Source organism: Myodes glareolus, chromosome 3, assembly GCF_982192425.1.
Source record: "Myodes glareolus chromosome 3, mMyoGla1.1, whole genome shotgun sequence".
NCBI classification, from domain to species: domain Eukaryota; kingdom Metazoa; phylum Chordata; class Mammalia; order Rodentia; family Cricetidae; genus Myodes; species Myodes glareolus.
Window position 1 is genome coordinate 84,763,664 of NC_142028.1, and position 13,899 is coordinate 84,777,562.

At 50.9% G+C, this 13,899-nt stretch overlaps 1 protein-coding gene across 4 annotated transcripts in view; it reads right to left on the reverse strand.

Annotated features, from left to right (window-relative positions):
- The window catches only part of Ssbp3 (single stranded DNA binding protein 3), a 141,059-nt gene that overhangs the window by 20,847 nt on the left and 106,313 nt on the right, over window positions 1-13,899 (reverse strand). For 2 of the 4 annotated variants that reach the window (XM_087904769.1, XM_087904768.1), the window contains exons 6-7: window positions 1,394-1,474; window positions 422-481 (exon numbers count right to left, since the gene is read on the reverse strand). In XM_087904769.1, coding sequence (XP_087760895.1) covers window positions 422-481; window positions 1,394-1,474 — 141 coding nt within the window. The remainder of the gene's footprint in view (window positions 1-421; window positions 482-1,393; window positions 1,475-13,899) is intronic. The other 2 variants (XM_087904771.1, XM_087904770.1) reach the window with 1 other exon arrangement.

Here is a 13,899-nt window from a genome sequence, read left to right on the forward strand (position 1 = left end):
ATCCCACAAACACCCTGCTCCCTCGGCAGCCGGGCTCCTAACCTAAGCACTCCTACAGGACATTTGCCCTCTAACAGCAGGATTATGTTTGCCAGTCTTGGCAATTCTCAAAAGCTTCCAGGAGAAAAACAATGCACATTATCAATTGACTTCATTAAGGAGAAAGACTCTCTTCTAAGAAGGGGCTGGAAGGAGGGTTAGGGTCATTGCCACTCTCTCCTGAAGAGCCGAGACCCTGCAATCCCATCAGCTGCCGTCCTCTAAACACAGTTCAATGCTGACCCTTGGGCAAGTTTAATCCCCACCTTAAAACCTAATACTCCAACCCCTGAGCCCTGCACCTCACTTCTGACCTGAGTCCAGGTCTATCTAGGCTGAAGGATGGCTGAGAGGGAAGAGAAAACAAGAAAATGTACTGTACCTGGTTTCCCATTCTGATCGGGGGCCTGGGGCCGCCTGCATATCGCGGTGACATAAAAGGCTGTAATTATAGGGAATTAGTTCAATGACAGCCTGAACTACTAAATAGTGACAAACACAAACGCTTTTCGCTCTGCAAAGTCCAGTTTATTACAACTAGTGCTCGTTTAAGCTCTCTCTAGTCCGGTAGCCTCTTCCTTCCGGGCAAAACTTCCCTTGGGCAGAGGAACAAAAGATCCACACAACACAACACATGTCTCCCAACCTGCACTGGCTTGCAGGAATCTAGTCTGGGCGGAGGGACAGCAGCTGGGACCTCACACAGGATGCAGAATAGCTAAATCAACGCAGAGTAAAGGAGACCACCTCTGCTCTCCACGAGGGCAAATAAAACAACAAGAAAAAGGAGGGAGACGTCACATCTTCAGGTCTGCAGACAAAGCAGGACACACACACACAAGCGCACACACAAGCACACACAGAGAAACCATCAATGGGGAGGAGTGGGAAGGTAGTAGCAAGGACTTATGGGAAAATATGATGGAAAAAAAAAAAACAGTAAGGGACAGCGGGCTCCCTAACTTAATGCGGGGAAATGGGCAGGAAAGCTTTCTCGGCAGCGAGTGCATAAAGAAAAGGCCAGGGATGCAGCCTTGGTTACAAACAAATGGTTGAACAAACTCAAAATCAAACAAAAGTGAGAGAGGAAAAAAACAAAAACATAAAGGCCACTAGCAAGGTCACAGAGATATTTTTGTTTCTTTTCTCTTGGTTTCATATCCAAACTGGGTGGGATGTTCAAGAAATGAAGACTGTCTTTAGAAAATATATATATATTTAAATTAAACTTGTCAATTATGACTGGAAGGCAATGCTGGAGCATACTTTGATTTTTGTTTTTCCTCTGCGGCTCTCTCCTTCCTCCTGCCCCGCGCCCCCCGGCTGGTGGGCCGGTGAGCTACAGTGCGTTTACCTGACTGTGGGGTCCCATCATGCTGCTGGGATTGTGAGGTGGAGGCTGTGCGTGCGGCGAGGGCTGTGACCCCGGAGGACCCTGTGAGGCCAGACAGTAGAGGCAGGTTATAGATCACAGCACATGGAGAAGCGCAGAAGAAGCTTAAAAGAACAAAAATTAAACCAAAACGCAGAGTGGCGGCGGGCGTGCGGGTGGTGGGCTGTGGCTGGCAGGAGGTGGCGGAGCGCTGCTTGGGTCCTGGTTCAATGGCGAACAACGGCGGGCAGGCGGGAAGGAGGGAGGCTGACCAATACATTCACAGGGGATTTGGAGAAAACGAAAAAATAAAACAAAGCACCTTCATCAAAGCACACAGGAGTGAGGGCCGGACACAGGCTACCGCTGAACAGAGTTTGCCATGTTAAATACGCTGGTTGACTCCGACAATGGCATAGACAGGGCCCCTGGACCCAGATGCAAAGTCTGCAAGTACCACTTTCAGAAGACACGGGAGGAATCGGGTGACGGCCCTGCCCTCAAGGAGCTCACAGTCTGAGAGACAGAGAACAGGTAATTTGGGATGGTATTGTCAAGGGCCTGTTGGCTGGGAGCGGGACAGAGGGAATGACGGCTGAACATGGACAGAAGCAAGGAGCAGGTGGCGCTAGGTTCTAAGCCAGTGGGAATACAAACAGTCGCCAAGCGGCCACCCAGCGTGAGCAGTGCCAGGCTCTGTGCCTCATGAATTCACCTACAGCTCTCAGAATAGCTCTGTATGGTGGTATCTCTCCTTTCAATGTTTACAAAGAAGGAAAACGTGTCCCAAGAAATGAAAAGACGAGGTCACAGCCACATAACCTCTAAGTGGCAGAGTCAGGCTGAGAGCCAAGCAACACAGGCAGGATTATCACTGGTGGGTGGTTTAGGGGTGGAGGGCACACTTTCCACACCAGGTGATGATGAGCCAAACTGACCTAAAGCTTTGGACTCCCTACCAACATGAGACAAATTCACTTAACCCACAGAGTTGGTCAAACTGTTTTTCAAAGGAAAAGCGACAAGTTAGCTACAGTGATTGGTTCCACCCTTAGTCTCAAAACCACACAGTCATGCTCTGCTCACTGAGGGGCCCACGCAGAGCTGGGAAGGAGATGGGGGTGGAGGTGAGGTAGAGACCACAAAGAGGTGTACGAAACTAGAGGCAAGAGCTGTCCAGCAGCTGAGGGCACCACTGAGGACAGGCCTAGAGCTTCTTGGCTAAGCGAGGGGCTGTGCACTTCCGGAAAGCTTAGAGGAGCAGATGTTCCCCTACCTGCCACGCTACTAATTTCAACAAGTGTGTGTCTTTCTAGCGGCTGCCAGCAACGGCATGGTTTGTTACCATGAGCAATTTTCTTAATTAACAGACATTAATTAGCCATTTAGCAATTTTGCAAGCATTTGTTTAGCGGCTTTCCTAAACATGAATACCACTGTGATAATGGCACTGATTAGAGGGTCCCCTAATTAACAGTACAGGGAAGGAAAATTGAAATCACATAAATTAAAAAGGGAGGGGAAGTTAATGAAGGCGGGACATATTTGCACCTGCAAGTCTTTTGTACCACAAAACTTGGGTGTAATGTAAACAAAACAAGATAATTTGAAGCCAACCCCCAAAAAAAAGAAAATGAAAAAGAACGGAGGAAGAGAGCTCAAGGGTAAGGTCCATCTGCCAAGAGGGGGCAAAGGCTTGTCTGCTGGTCCCCCAGCTCTTGGCAGCAGGGAGTACCTCCTCCCTAACAGCCCTATCTCCCTCCCTGGTCACATATGTACATACATGCGTTTGCAGAGCAAGCAGACTGTTTTGGGCAAGTTGCTCACACCTGTGTGCACACTGCGTGGGAGTGGTTCCCAGTGGCTACATCACTTTCTGAGTACAGGAAACAACCTGAAGCACCTATAGGTGCTCACCTTGGGACTTCACATGATGGCAGTCTTAAGGCTCAGTGCTCAATACCAGGCCTGAAGCCGGGCTGGTGGCAGCATCTTCACAAGAGGGACCATGGGGTACAGAAGGCAAGGTTGGTTCTGAACAAGTGGAGATTACAAGTTTGTCACCAAGACAGACACACCACAGAACAAGGCTGTTGGTAAGGCCCTGGCATACGGGGACAGGGAAGGAATGGGCTGCTGAACCTGGTGATCGCCCTGAGAGGAAACCTATGGCAACCTCAATTCAGATGACACCAAAGTCATCTCCGAGGGGACACATCACCTCCCTGATGGCCACCCATGACCTGCGGCTTTATAAACTTCCAGGTACAGCCCCTGGCCTTTCCCAGACCCTGCTGTATGGGTCACGCAGGTTCTCTGGACCTCTACCATATATCCTCAGCTTGGACATGTTTTACCATACTGTGTGACCGCAGCATCCCAGAAGGAAGCCCACATAGCTTGCCACAGCCTCGGGAGCAAAGTGAAGTCGTGTTCTGAGAAGTCACTGCTGCTGTGAAGAATATGCCAGGTGCATTGCTGCCTCCGTGAGGAGGTGAGGGCTCAACTGTCAGTCTATCAGGCCACAAACAAGTGGACCCATCGTCCCTTCCAGCCAGCATTTTCAGAGAGCTGTCAGTTGGTTTACAGAAAGGGGACTCAATGGTCTTTTCAATTTGTTCTGCATGGGCAAGACACCACACAGGAACAAAACGAACAAGCAGAGCCCTCGCCGGAGGTTTCTGACCTCTGCTGAGATGGGAGGCAGTGGCTCCCAAACAACCCCAGAAAATGAACAAGTGAGCTGGGTGGGATGAGGGAAGGAGGGTGTCCCAGTCATCAGTTCCCCAGGCAGGACAAGTTCCTCATTGGCCTTCTTGGAGTTCAGCTGCTGGAGGCGTTTTAAAGAACCTTTCTAAAATAGCTTTGTCTAGAAGCCTGGCTGGCCAAGTACCATCCTCTCAAGGATGCCGGGAGCTTTCTGCCACAAGAACGACAAAACATTAGGGTGGATCGGGATGGCGAGCCCAGCTCCAGTAATCACTTGCTTACAGATTGCCCCACACTAACAGACTGCCACCTCTTTCCCTCACGCCCTTCATCTACAGGGAAGGAATACAGGCTAGGGATGGGAACCATCTGAGACTAACAGGAACTACCCATTCGCTGAGCTAAGCTTTGTAACTCATTCACCAGGGTTCTCTTTGTGACACACTCTGTCCCCATCTACATCTATTTTTAAAGGAACAGGGCTTGGAGGGGGAAACTGGGTTCAAATTCTAGCTTTGTCACTGGCTGTTCTTGTCCTCTCGCCGATGAGCAAAACCAATCCTGACAACACGGGGGAGAGTAGGCTTTTGCCTGTACCAGCTCACTTAATCCTACGCTCTGCAATGTAAGGACCACCAGCCATGCCGTTTGATAGCCAGGGAACAAAGCTCAGAAGGCGAATGTACTCATTAGCACTGTAGTTACAAGTTGGGGAGGCAGGTGGGTTTCAAAGCCTGATTCTGGGGCCCAGAAATCTGGAGGAGTCCATCATCCCTCAAGCCTGTGAGCAGCGTATCTGTGTTCAGAAGAATCCAATGACAGAAGGGGCTGAGAGTTGGCAAAATGCCTAGGGCTCTATAGTGTGATGCCCAGCTCCCTCTTGCTGCCCAGAAAGGTAAACTAAGGCCCAGAATGGCTACAGAATATAGATCTGCTCTATGAGACCCGGGGAGCTGGGAAGGGAACTATAATCCTGCAATAGATTAGACTTATCTACTGCCCTCACTGTGTGAAGTGATGACAGGGGACCAAATGAAGGGCAATTCCAACTCCCAAATTTTGGAAAATGTGAGAAACATACCTATTTTCTGTGTGCCCTTCATACTGCCCCGACCCTGTTAATGGATTTGCCCTCCCCTTGCAGCCAGCTCTAGACCGCTGTCTTCAGACACCTGAACCCCCAACACCTCCTTTTCATTCTTTCTCCTGTGATGTCAACGTTAAGTAGTGTTACCTCCAGCAGGTTGTGAGAGCCACTTAGGTGAGGCCTGGGAGGCTTTGTTACGGTGTGATCGAGGCAAGTGGTTGGTCATTTCACAGAACCTTACAGCCTGGATGCCGATGGTTTGGTGAAAAGGCCTTTATGGGCATCAGCATGGCAGGGAGCGGCACTCCCTACAGCTGGAAGATCGCAGGTCTTTGCAGAAAAGCATTTCACGGTGGCCAGCAGGAGCCCCTCCCGCCACATTTTGACTAGGCTCCGTGCTGAAGGTTTGGAGAGATGCACCAGAATGTGATGGGGAAATCCCCAAGCACATGTGGCTACTCCAATTCCCTAAGATCCCTGAGCCCCGGGCCTCCTGAAGAGAAATGGACTCATCTACACAGACACTGCAGTACTGTGGCTGAGCTCACGATGGGCTCCTAGGCATTCTCGTCTCCGGCAGGGAAAATAGCAGTTTGGCTGGCTGGTTCTGGCCTGGGTCAGGGTATTCTGCCATGGCTGTCCACAGCCTGAAGAAAGTCACATAGCATCCTGCAAGCCTCTATCAACATCCTGCTTGTCAGGTGGTTGTGGGCACAGAGCCCTAGGACAACAGTGATTGCTATTCGCCCCATCAGGATGTCTAGGGCGGGGCTTGTGTGGGTGAGGCAACCACGCAGCTACATCAAGACCAAGGGGCCTCAAAAGGCTCTGGGTGGTACCTCTTTGCCTTTGGGCTTGAGGAACTTAAGAGAGCATGTGGGTACCAACAGATTGACCAAGTTGGTACTCTAAATGACTCTAGCCTAAAGGATGATAGTTCTTTAATATACATATGTGTGTGTGTTTATATATAAACGATTAAATAAAACTCAAAATATACTTTTTTTAAAGGTTAATTATGTGCTCCTTTCTCAAATGCCACCTATACTCTCCCAGGAGCACCTGCACACACCTTGAAGGAGCAGGCATAAGGTTAAGGCTATGGCACCACGACTAGAGCCATGGCCTTGTGGTCCAAGCCCTTGATCTGATTGCTCATCATCCAGGTTCTTTGTTCATACCCAGTCCCAAGGGCTAGGACAGTGCTTTGTAAGGATGGTGTCATATCACCTGGGCCAAATCTGACTTCTGTCCTTACAGGTCAATGGAAAGGGGACTTAAAGATGTAGTTTCAAGGGGTAAAGTAAGAGCCCACGATATCCCCAGTCCTAACTCTGTGGACTCTCGGCTTTATCGATCAGCAGTAGAGTATGAAGGTCTTGTGGTACTGGGGCATGTTGCTGTAGATGACGGAATATAAAATTAGGATGATTATACACACAGCAAAAGCACTTCGCAGACAACTTTGTTCCTTGGACACAAATGTGGGCAGAAGAGGCTGCAAGATGTGGCCATGAGCCACAGATATCCTGCACCTGCGCACGTCAGCTTCACCCTTCAACCCCACCCCCACCCCCCGGAACTGAAGGCTAGCATCGAGAAGGGCAAGTCAACCCTACACGTGCTCCCTGGAGATGTTACTTCTTCATTTCAATCTGCAGGAACCTGGCACAGTTTAGAGGTCTGTCTTTTTGCCCCACTTCAATGTGTCCCTTGGAAAAGGCTTTGTTTGTTTGTTTAATGGATAAGCATACTGGGGAGGACAATTCTAAGGCAGAGGGACTGTGAATATCTATGAGTATGCCCAGTGTGAACCTGCTCACACAGTAGGACCCTCTGGAAGTTGAGTTAGGAGTCTGACCCATCAGGTGGGATTGTTGGATGTCCAATGGATGAGCTCACAGCACGATTCACTGTGGTCACAGGACAGAGGGATGGGGACGTCCCCAGTTAGGACTGAGCAGGGGCGCACACTGAGCATTTTCACTCGGAAGAAACATCAAGGAAAATCAGTAGAGGTGCACTGTTTTCTACCTGAACTAAGTAAAGCCGGCATCACTCCCTTCTTCTCAGTCCATCTCTCTGAGAAGTCAGGACAGCACTGAGCAAAAAGAGAGATGACTCACGGTGTATGTGATTCTCAAATGGGCCCTCTAAGACACATAGAACACTCGAGAAAAGATATCTCAACACGTATGTGGTACGCTTGCCCATGAGTCAGTAGATGATGAGGCTCTGGTGTTTGCTGCTATTGTTGTCTGAGACAGGGTTTTTTTCTGTGTAGTCCTGGCTGTCCTGGAACTCACTCTGCAGTCCAGGATGGCCTCGAACTCAGAGATCTATCTGCCTGCCTCTGCCTCCCGAGTGCTGGAATTAAAGAAATGTGCCACTGTGCCCAGCTACATGCAGGCTTCTAAAACAAAGAGGGAACAGAAGTTCTTCTTACTCCTGCCCTTACAGTGACTATGCTGGTACCCCTACGGGAAGGAAAATTCTGCTTACTGTTTTTAGGTAGAGAAAGGGGCCAGCTGTGCCCCAGCCATGAAGGCACATACTCAGACTCAGCCCTATGCCACACTATGCGTAGTTCAGGTGGAGGCTGGGGTGAGTCAGGGCACAGACCCCAGTGGCACAGCTACAAGGCCAGACTACAGGAAGCTCAGAGAGAAGTCTGGCCTACCAGTTCTTTATAAAGTTCGGCTGGGACATAGCCATATTCATCTGCATGCTAGGTACCACTGCCTCTGTGCTCCAGTAGGAGAGCTGAGAAGTCACAACACGGCTCACAGAGCCTTGGACATTTGCTAGCCGGCCCATCAGAGGAATGGTCTACAGCTCACTAAGTGAGATGATAGCTCTCAAGGCTGATGGGGGAAAACTGGGGCCTGTATTAATTTGTAAGAAAAAAATACGACACCTTATGATTTTTATTTTTGATTTTATATCTTCCTTAAAAGACAAAGGAAAGAAAAATCAGCTATTCACAAAGGAGAACATGAAGTCAGGCGTGGCTGCACATGCCCTTGGGAGGTGAAGGCAGGAGGGGTCAAGGGTCCACCGAGAGCCTCAGCCACACAGTGAGTTTGAAGTGGGGGGAGGGGACGACAAACCAGTGACATGAAGGCATTAGCAGAGCCAACATTTATCCCACAGGAGACAGCCGGAACGAATGCCAGCCAGGGATCGGCAAATTCTCTCTTCACCGACCACATCACCATTCACCAGTCCGGTTTGTTTGACTTTTGGTTCCAATAGACTGCAGTTCATCACCACAGCATGAAAGCTAGCACCAGGGGCTGGTAGGAAAAGGCACTGCCAAGCTTGACCACCTGAGCTTGATCCCTGGACCCACGAGGTGGAAGGAAGAGACTGAGGTCTCCTGGGTGATGATCTCATTTACTTCATCCCCGCCACCGTGCTGCGCTTCCCTTGTCTGGGGCATGAGCACCCAAGTTCTTTCGGCAGGTTCAGACTGCTCGGCCCCTTTCCTAAGGACTGAGGTTCCCGGAGAAGTCTCTAAGTTCATCAGGCTTAATCGTCAATGCACGGGTTGGGAAGGGGCAAAAGAAGAGGTGATTTGGGGAGACCTTAGGGTCTCCCTGCTGGACACTGTGTGCCTGTTAACTGTGTAACTGGCCACCTTTGGGGGGGACAGAGGAAAAACATCCAGTATTGACTAATGGCAGGATCACAGCATGCTGCAGCCAGTCTGCCTGACGACCAGGTGCCACCCTCTGTGCCACGTGTATGTTAAGCCCTTTCCTCTGAAGCTGAAGGCGGTGGAGAGCCCAAAGTGTAACTATGACCACAGCAGCATCAGACACAGAAATCAAGTGCAGGAGGTATCTAGGCAAGCAGGGATCCTGACAGAACGACACAGGCAGAACCTTCAAGGATATAACTGTGCCTTGGACAGTCTGGGCTGGGCCCAGAGGATGAAGTCCAGGCAGCCTCAGTCCAGGAAAAGGTCTTTGCTAACACAAAGATGGGGACCTGGGTCTGGGCCTGAAGAATTTTAACCTATGGTAGTAGCTACTATAAGGAAGTCACTATCAGCTGGGCGGTGGTGGTACAAGCCTTTAATCCTAGCACTTGGGAGGCAGAGACAGGTAGATCTCTGTGCGTTTGAGATCAGAGAGTTCTAGGACAGGCTCTAAAGCTACAGAGAAACCCTGTCTCGAAAAACCAAACATGAAAGTCAATATTAGACTGTTCCCTCCAAGGATCACACATCCCTTCCTTTCCCCTAAGATGTTTCTCTATTTCTTTCTCAGGTCAGGATTCAGGAGTTATGGCCATGGGGAAACCGTGAGCTAACAGCTGTACAGGGTACTAATTCTCATCACTTGTCAACAACACAGGGAAGGAGGAAAGCCATTATATTCTCACTGGGAGTGAACTCTGTGGCCTTGTGGGGATCTGCCATGGCACTGACCAGGTCAAGGCTCCCTGAGGGGGTCTAGCAGGGTCCAGATGGCAGACTTTCTTTCTCTGACGTCTATTCACTGCGAAGTAATATGTTCTAGGGATATGCAGGAAGTAGAGATGGGCCTGGATAGTAAACCACATTGGTTCCCTCGGGACACTGGGAGAATAGTCCTGCTCTGCCAGAGCAATCTGTTTCCCGCCCCTTAAAAACTGCCATTTTCTCTGAAAACTACTATGCAGCCGGCTCCTGCCAGCCAGCCTCCACCCTGCCTGCCAGCATCGGGCTCTGCTGTTAGACACAACAGCACAGTGAAGGTGAGGTGCATGCTAAAAAGGCACGGCCTCATCTACCCAGAGAATCCTGCTCTACTTGAAGCCCTCCAGACTCACCTGTGCACACAGCTCTTCCAAGCTACCACTGCACAGCTCAACAGACAATTCACGATTGAAAGTAGGGAATGGGGTGCTGGAAGCCACGAATCCAAAATACCCAGAATTCAGCCTCCACCACCCACCAAAGAGCAGACATCAAAGAAGAGACCTGGAGGCCAACGATTTGTATTTTGCTCTCACAGCTTCCTTAGTAGCTGTGTGGTTTCTTTTCCTCCCCTGACATGCTGGGATGAACTGGGATTCTTTTCTCAATTAAGGTTTCAGATGCCTGGTCCATTGTCACATGGGCAACATCCATGATCCCTGAGGACTTTGGCAGAAGCATAAGGAGTGACTCTGGAGTAATGAAGAAGCCAGGGTTGTGGCAGGAACCTGGCCTGTGTGCCCGCCAAAGATCCTGATGGGACTGTAAGACAGTCAAGAGTCTATAGCTCTCAGATCAGTGCCAGGAGTCAGCAATTGCCGACAGGCAGCTGCTCCCAGGTGAAGCTGTCCACTCATGATCCTTACTCTCCACTCAGGAATCCCACTTGACAGGCTCTCCAATGGCAGGAACATGCCAGCCTGGAATATAGTTTCCTCTGTGCATCCCATGCCCACTCCTCTGATGTTACTGGACCCAGGACTCAGAAAACACAGCCACTTTTCCAGACCAGATCATGAATTTCCAGACTCTTTGACTATTCCTACAACTGCAGAGTAAGTTTTTGAGATCAGTTAAAACAAACTTTAGGAAGAAGAACTTGCTAAATCCATGTGTTGCGTTTGTCCTTTTGCCCTTAGAGCAAGGATAGGGCAAGACTGTCAAAGTCTGGAATACTGATGACCTCCTGAGCACAAAGAGCCTTCTCTTGTAGGAGAGAACTCAGCAGCTGGGAGAAAAATTCACACAGACTGACAGAGGGACAGACACCAGGCAAAAGAACAACAGGTCTACAGGTCTAGTCCTTGCCCTGGGGACCGAGAGCTGATCTGCCAACGTGATGAGGATAACTAAGAGACACTGGGGACAGTCCAGGATGGCCCCTCAACACCCAGTGGTCCAACAGGGCCAGGCAGAAGGCTATTAACTGTGACTGTGTGCTGCATGGATGGAAGATCCAACGCTGGCCTCTGAGAAGGAATCCTGCAGATTTCCAACCATTCTCATGCTCTTTGGTTCCACTCAGAGCTGATGAAGTAGGTGGAGCTCTTTCTGTTTTATAGGCAAGGGAAAATGAAACTCAAATGATGCTCAGGCAAGATTCTGGCGACACAGTCCCTGGGGCCTGAGAGCAGCTCTCCATTCAGCTCACATGAACAAGGCCGCTAGGAACAGAAGCGTGGCTCCTGAACCCACAACCTGTCTCCCAGCCTTCACTTTCATGCCAGGCTCCTGTTGGCCAAACCGAAGAACAAGGACTCAGGGTGGCCAAAGCCAAGGGATTAAGTCAAGTGGGCAGATTTCAGCAAGGGATTAGGGAGTTGCCTCACTGAAGGGTCAAATGGGACTATTGTTTCACAGTCCCTAGAGAGTTGTGTCTGTATCATCAATCCCAAACAACTGAAGTTCACAGAGGTTCCCTGAATTCGTTGGAGCAACCCTAACTACCAGGATAACTCCTCTCTTAGAGGAAGAGGGTGGGGCTCTGTACTGGCCTGACCCAGAGGCAACAGTATACTCTCTAGGCCGCTGCTGGTGTGGATTTATGGCTATTCCTCATCCTCCTCCAGCAACACTGAGAAACACGATTGAACATGAGTGCATCTGTGTCCAGTCCATCTGCCTCCACACAGACAGGAACAGCAGGAATCCTTGGGCACCTCAAGGGCTACCAGGAAGAGGCAATGCCCTGTTGCTCCCAAGGCCCTGCTCACAACCACCTGCCACTCCCTGGCCTGAAGAGGGCACCAGCCACACCGACCTACCCTGCTTGGCATATAGAACTGATGCCCTGTCACCTGCTGGGTGGGAAGCCCTGGGGGAACCTAACATCTGGCGCAGAGCTGGCACTTCAATGAAAGCTGTGCCCACCTCTATTACCTCCAGACTCATTCACTGCCATTCAGGTCTTAGCAGCAGGCAGGGCTCTTCCGGGGGAAACTCACAGAAGCTCGGTGGGCCTGGCCTAGAAGCTTCACTACTATCATGGCCTTCATGTCTGGACGGAAGTCTGCACGGGAAGGCTGCCTGGGGAAATGTCTTCAGACAGAAACGGCGCAAACCCGAAACTCACTTGGTGGGCCCTGTCCCAGGACCCAGGACTAGATCTTCCTGGGAAAGGCTATGTAACAGGATTGACCCAGGGCCATCCTAATCTGTGTACTAGAGGCACACTAGGCCAGGGCTCTACTGGAATTCTCTTCCTCAAACCCTTCCTGCTACAAGGACTAAGCAAACCTGACCTCTGTTTTCGCAAAGAAGGAAAATCTCACACAATTTGCTGATGTGACGGCAGGCTAGGCACAGAGGGTCTACCCCTGCAGGAGGCTACAGAGAGACCAAACAAGATAGCTCCTACAAATGAGAACACTCCCACAAGCCACTCTTGTTGGGGAAAGGAAACAGCATAGAGCTGAGCAGCTGGCAGCATAGGCCAGCCACTCTCAGCAGCAGAAAAGAAAATCCAATGCTAAAAGAAACCCAAGTATATAAAATACAGGTCCAAAAGGAGACAAGAAACTAGCCCCAGGTCTTCAGCTGCGGTTGACACCAGTCCTTCCAGCACTAGGTGCACAAATGCCTGATGAAGCATGAATACGAATAGGTCTTAGTAAGTAATAAAAGCCTGGAGTCAGACAGAAGGAAAAATGCTGAGAGATCAGGCTTTTATTATTAAGACCCATTAGCACTTGTGCCTGGCTTGAGTTTACAGCTTGGGAGGTAAGGCCCACCACAGCGAGGACCGGAGCAGGCTCTCCGTCCAGGCCTCCAACCTACTTGGACAGGTGGGTACAGAGAGAGCTGCCTGGTGTAGGAGAAAATCATCAGGGCTCCGCGGTGTGGGGTTGGCTCCTCGTTAGGGGGCAGTCACAGCCTGCAGAGCCGCTAGGGGCTTTTGTTACCGAGCAAATCTCCCAGGCGCTGACTGCTGATGCATAGCTAACGGGGCGGCAGACATTGATTTATGTTCAACTTTCCATTTCATCAGTGAGAGTTACGGCGCTACATGTGGAGTGCACATTTCTTTTCTGAGGGGGAGGGCAGGCGGCTGGAGTGTGCAGACACAAACCTGTCCACACACACGCACGTTGGCAGGCATACCAGCCAAGGCCCCAGCCAGCCACTCAGGCAGCCTGACACATCAGGAATAACCTTTTGTCCGTGGTTGCTAGGAGCCCTGGTGCCAGTCATCTGCCACTGGGCAGACACAAGGCACCAGGCTGGCCGCCGGGCGAGCACAGCCTGACCTCTGTGGAGGTGATGGTGACCAGGAAAGGTGATTGGTGGTAAGCTCCATCACTAAACAGAAGGTCAAAAGTCAGGGGCTGGGGGAGAGAACACTTCAGGTTTCTGCCCTACGCTGGCTTCTGTCATAGTGACCACAGGTGGAAAGCTAATCGCTCCCAGAGTAAGCTTTCTCGGGAGGAGTAACCTTGCCCTCTCCTCTCTGTCAGGCTGGACCTGGTAAGAAGCTTGGGTGGGGGGAGCTCCTAAACCCTTGTGGGTAGTGGCTCATATAGCACCTGTGTGGCCTCAATCCATGGACAACAGGCTGGGCAGAGGCTGGGGAGGAGGGTGGGCAGTGGGCAGAGGCTGGGGTGGAGGGCGGGCAGTGGGCAGAGGCTGGGGAGGAGGGTGGGCAGTGGGCAGAGGCTGGGGAGGAGGGTGGGCAGAGGCTAGGGAGGAGGGTGGGCAGAGGCTGGGGAGGAGGGTGGGCAGAGGCTGGGG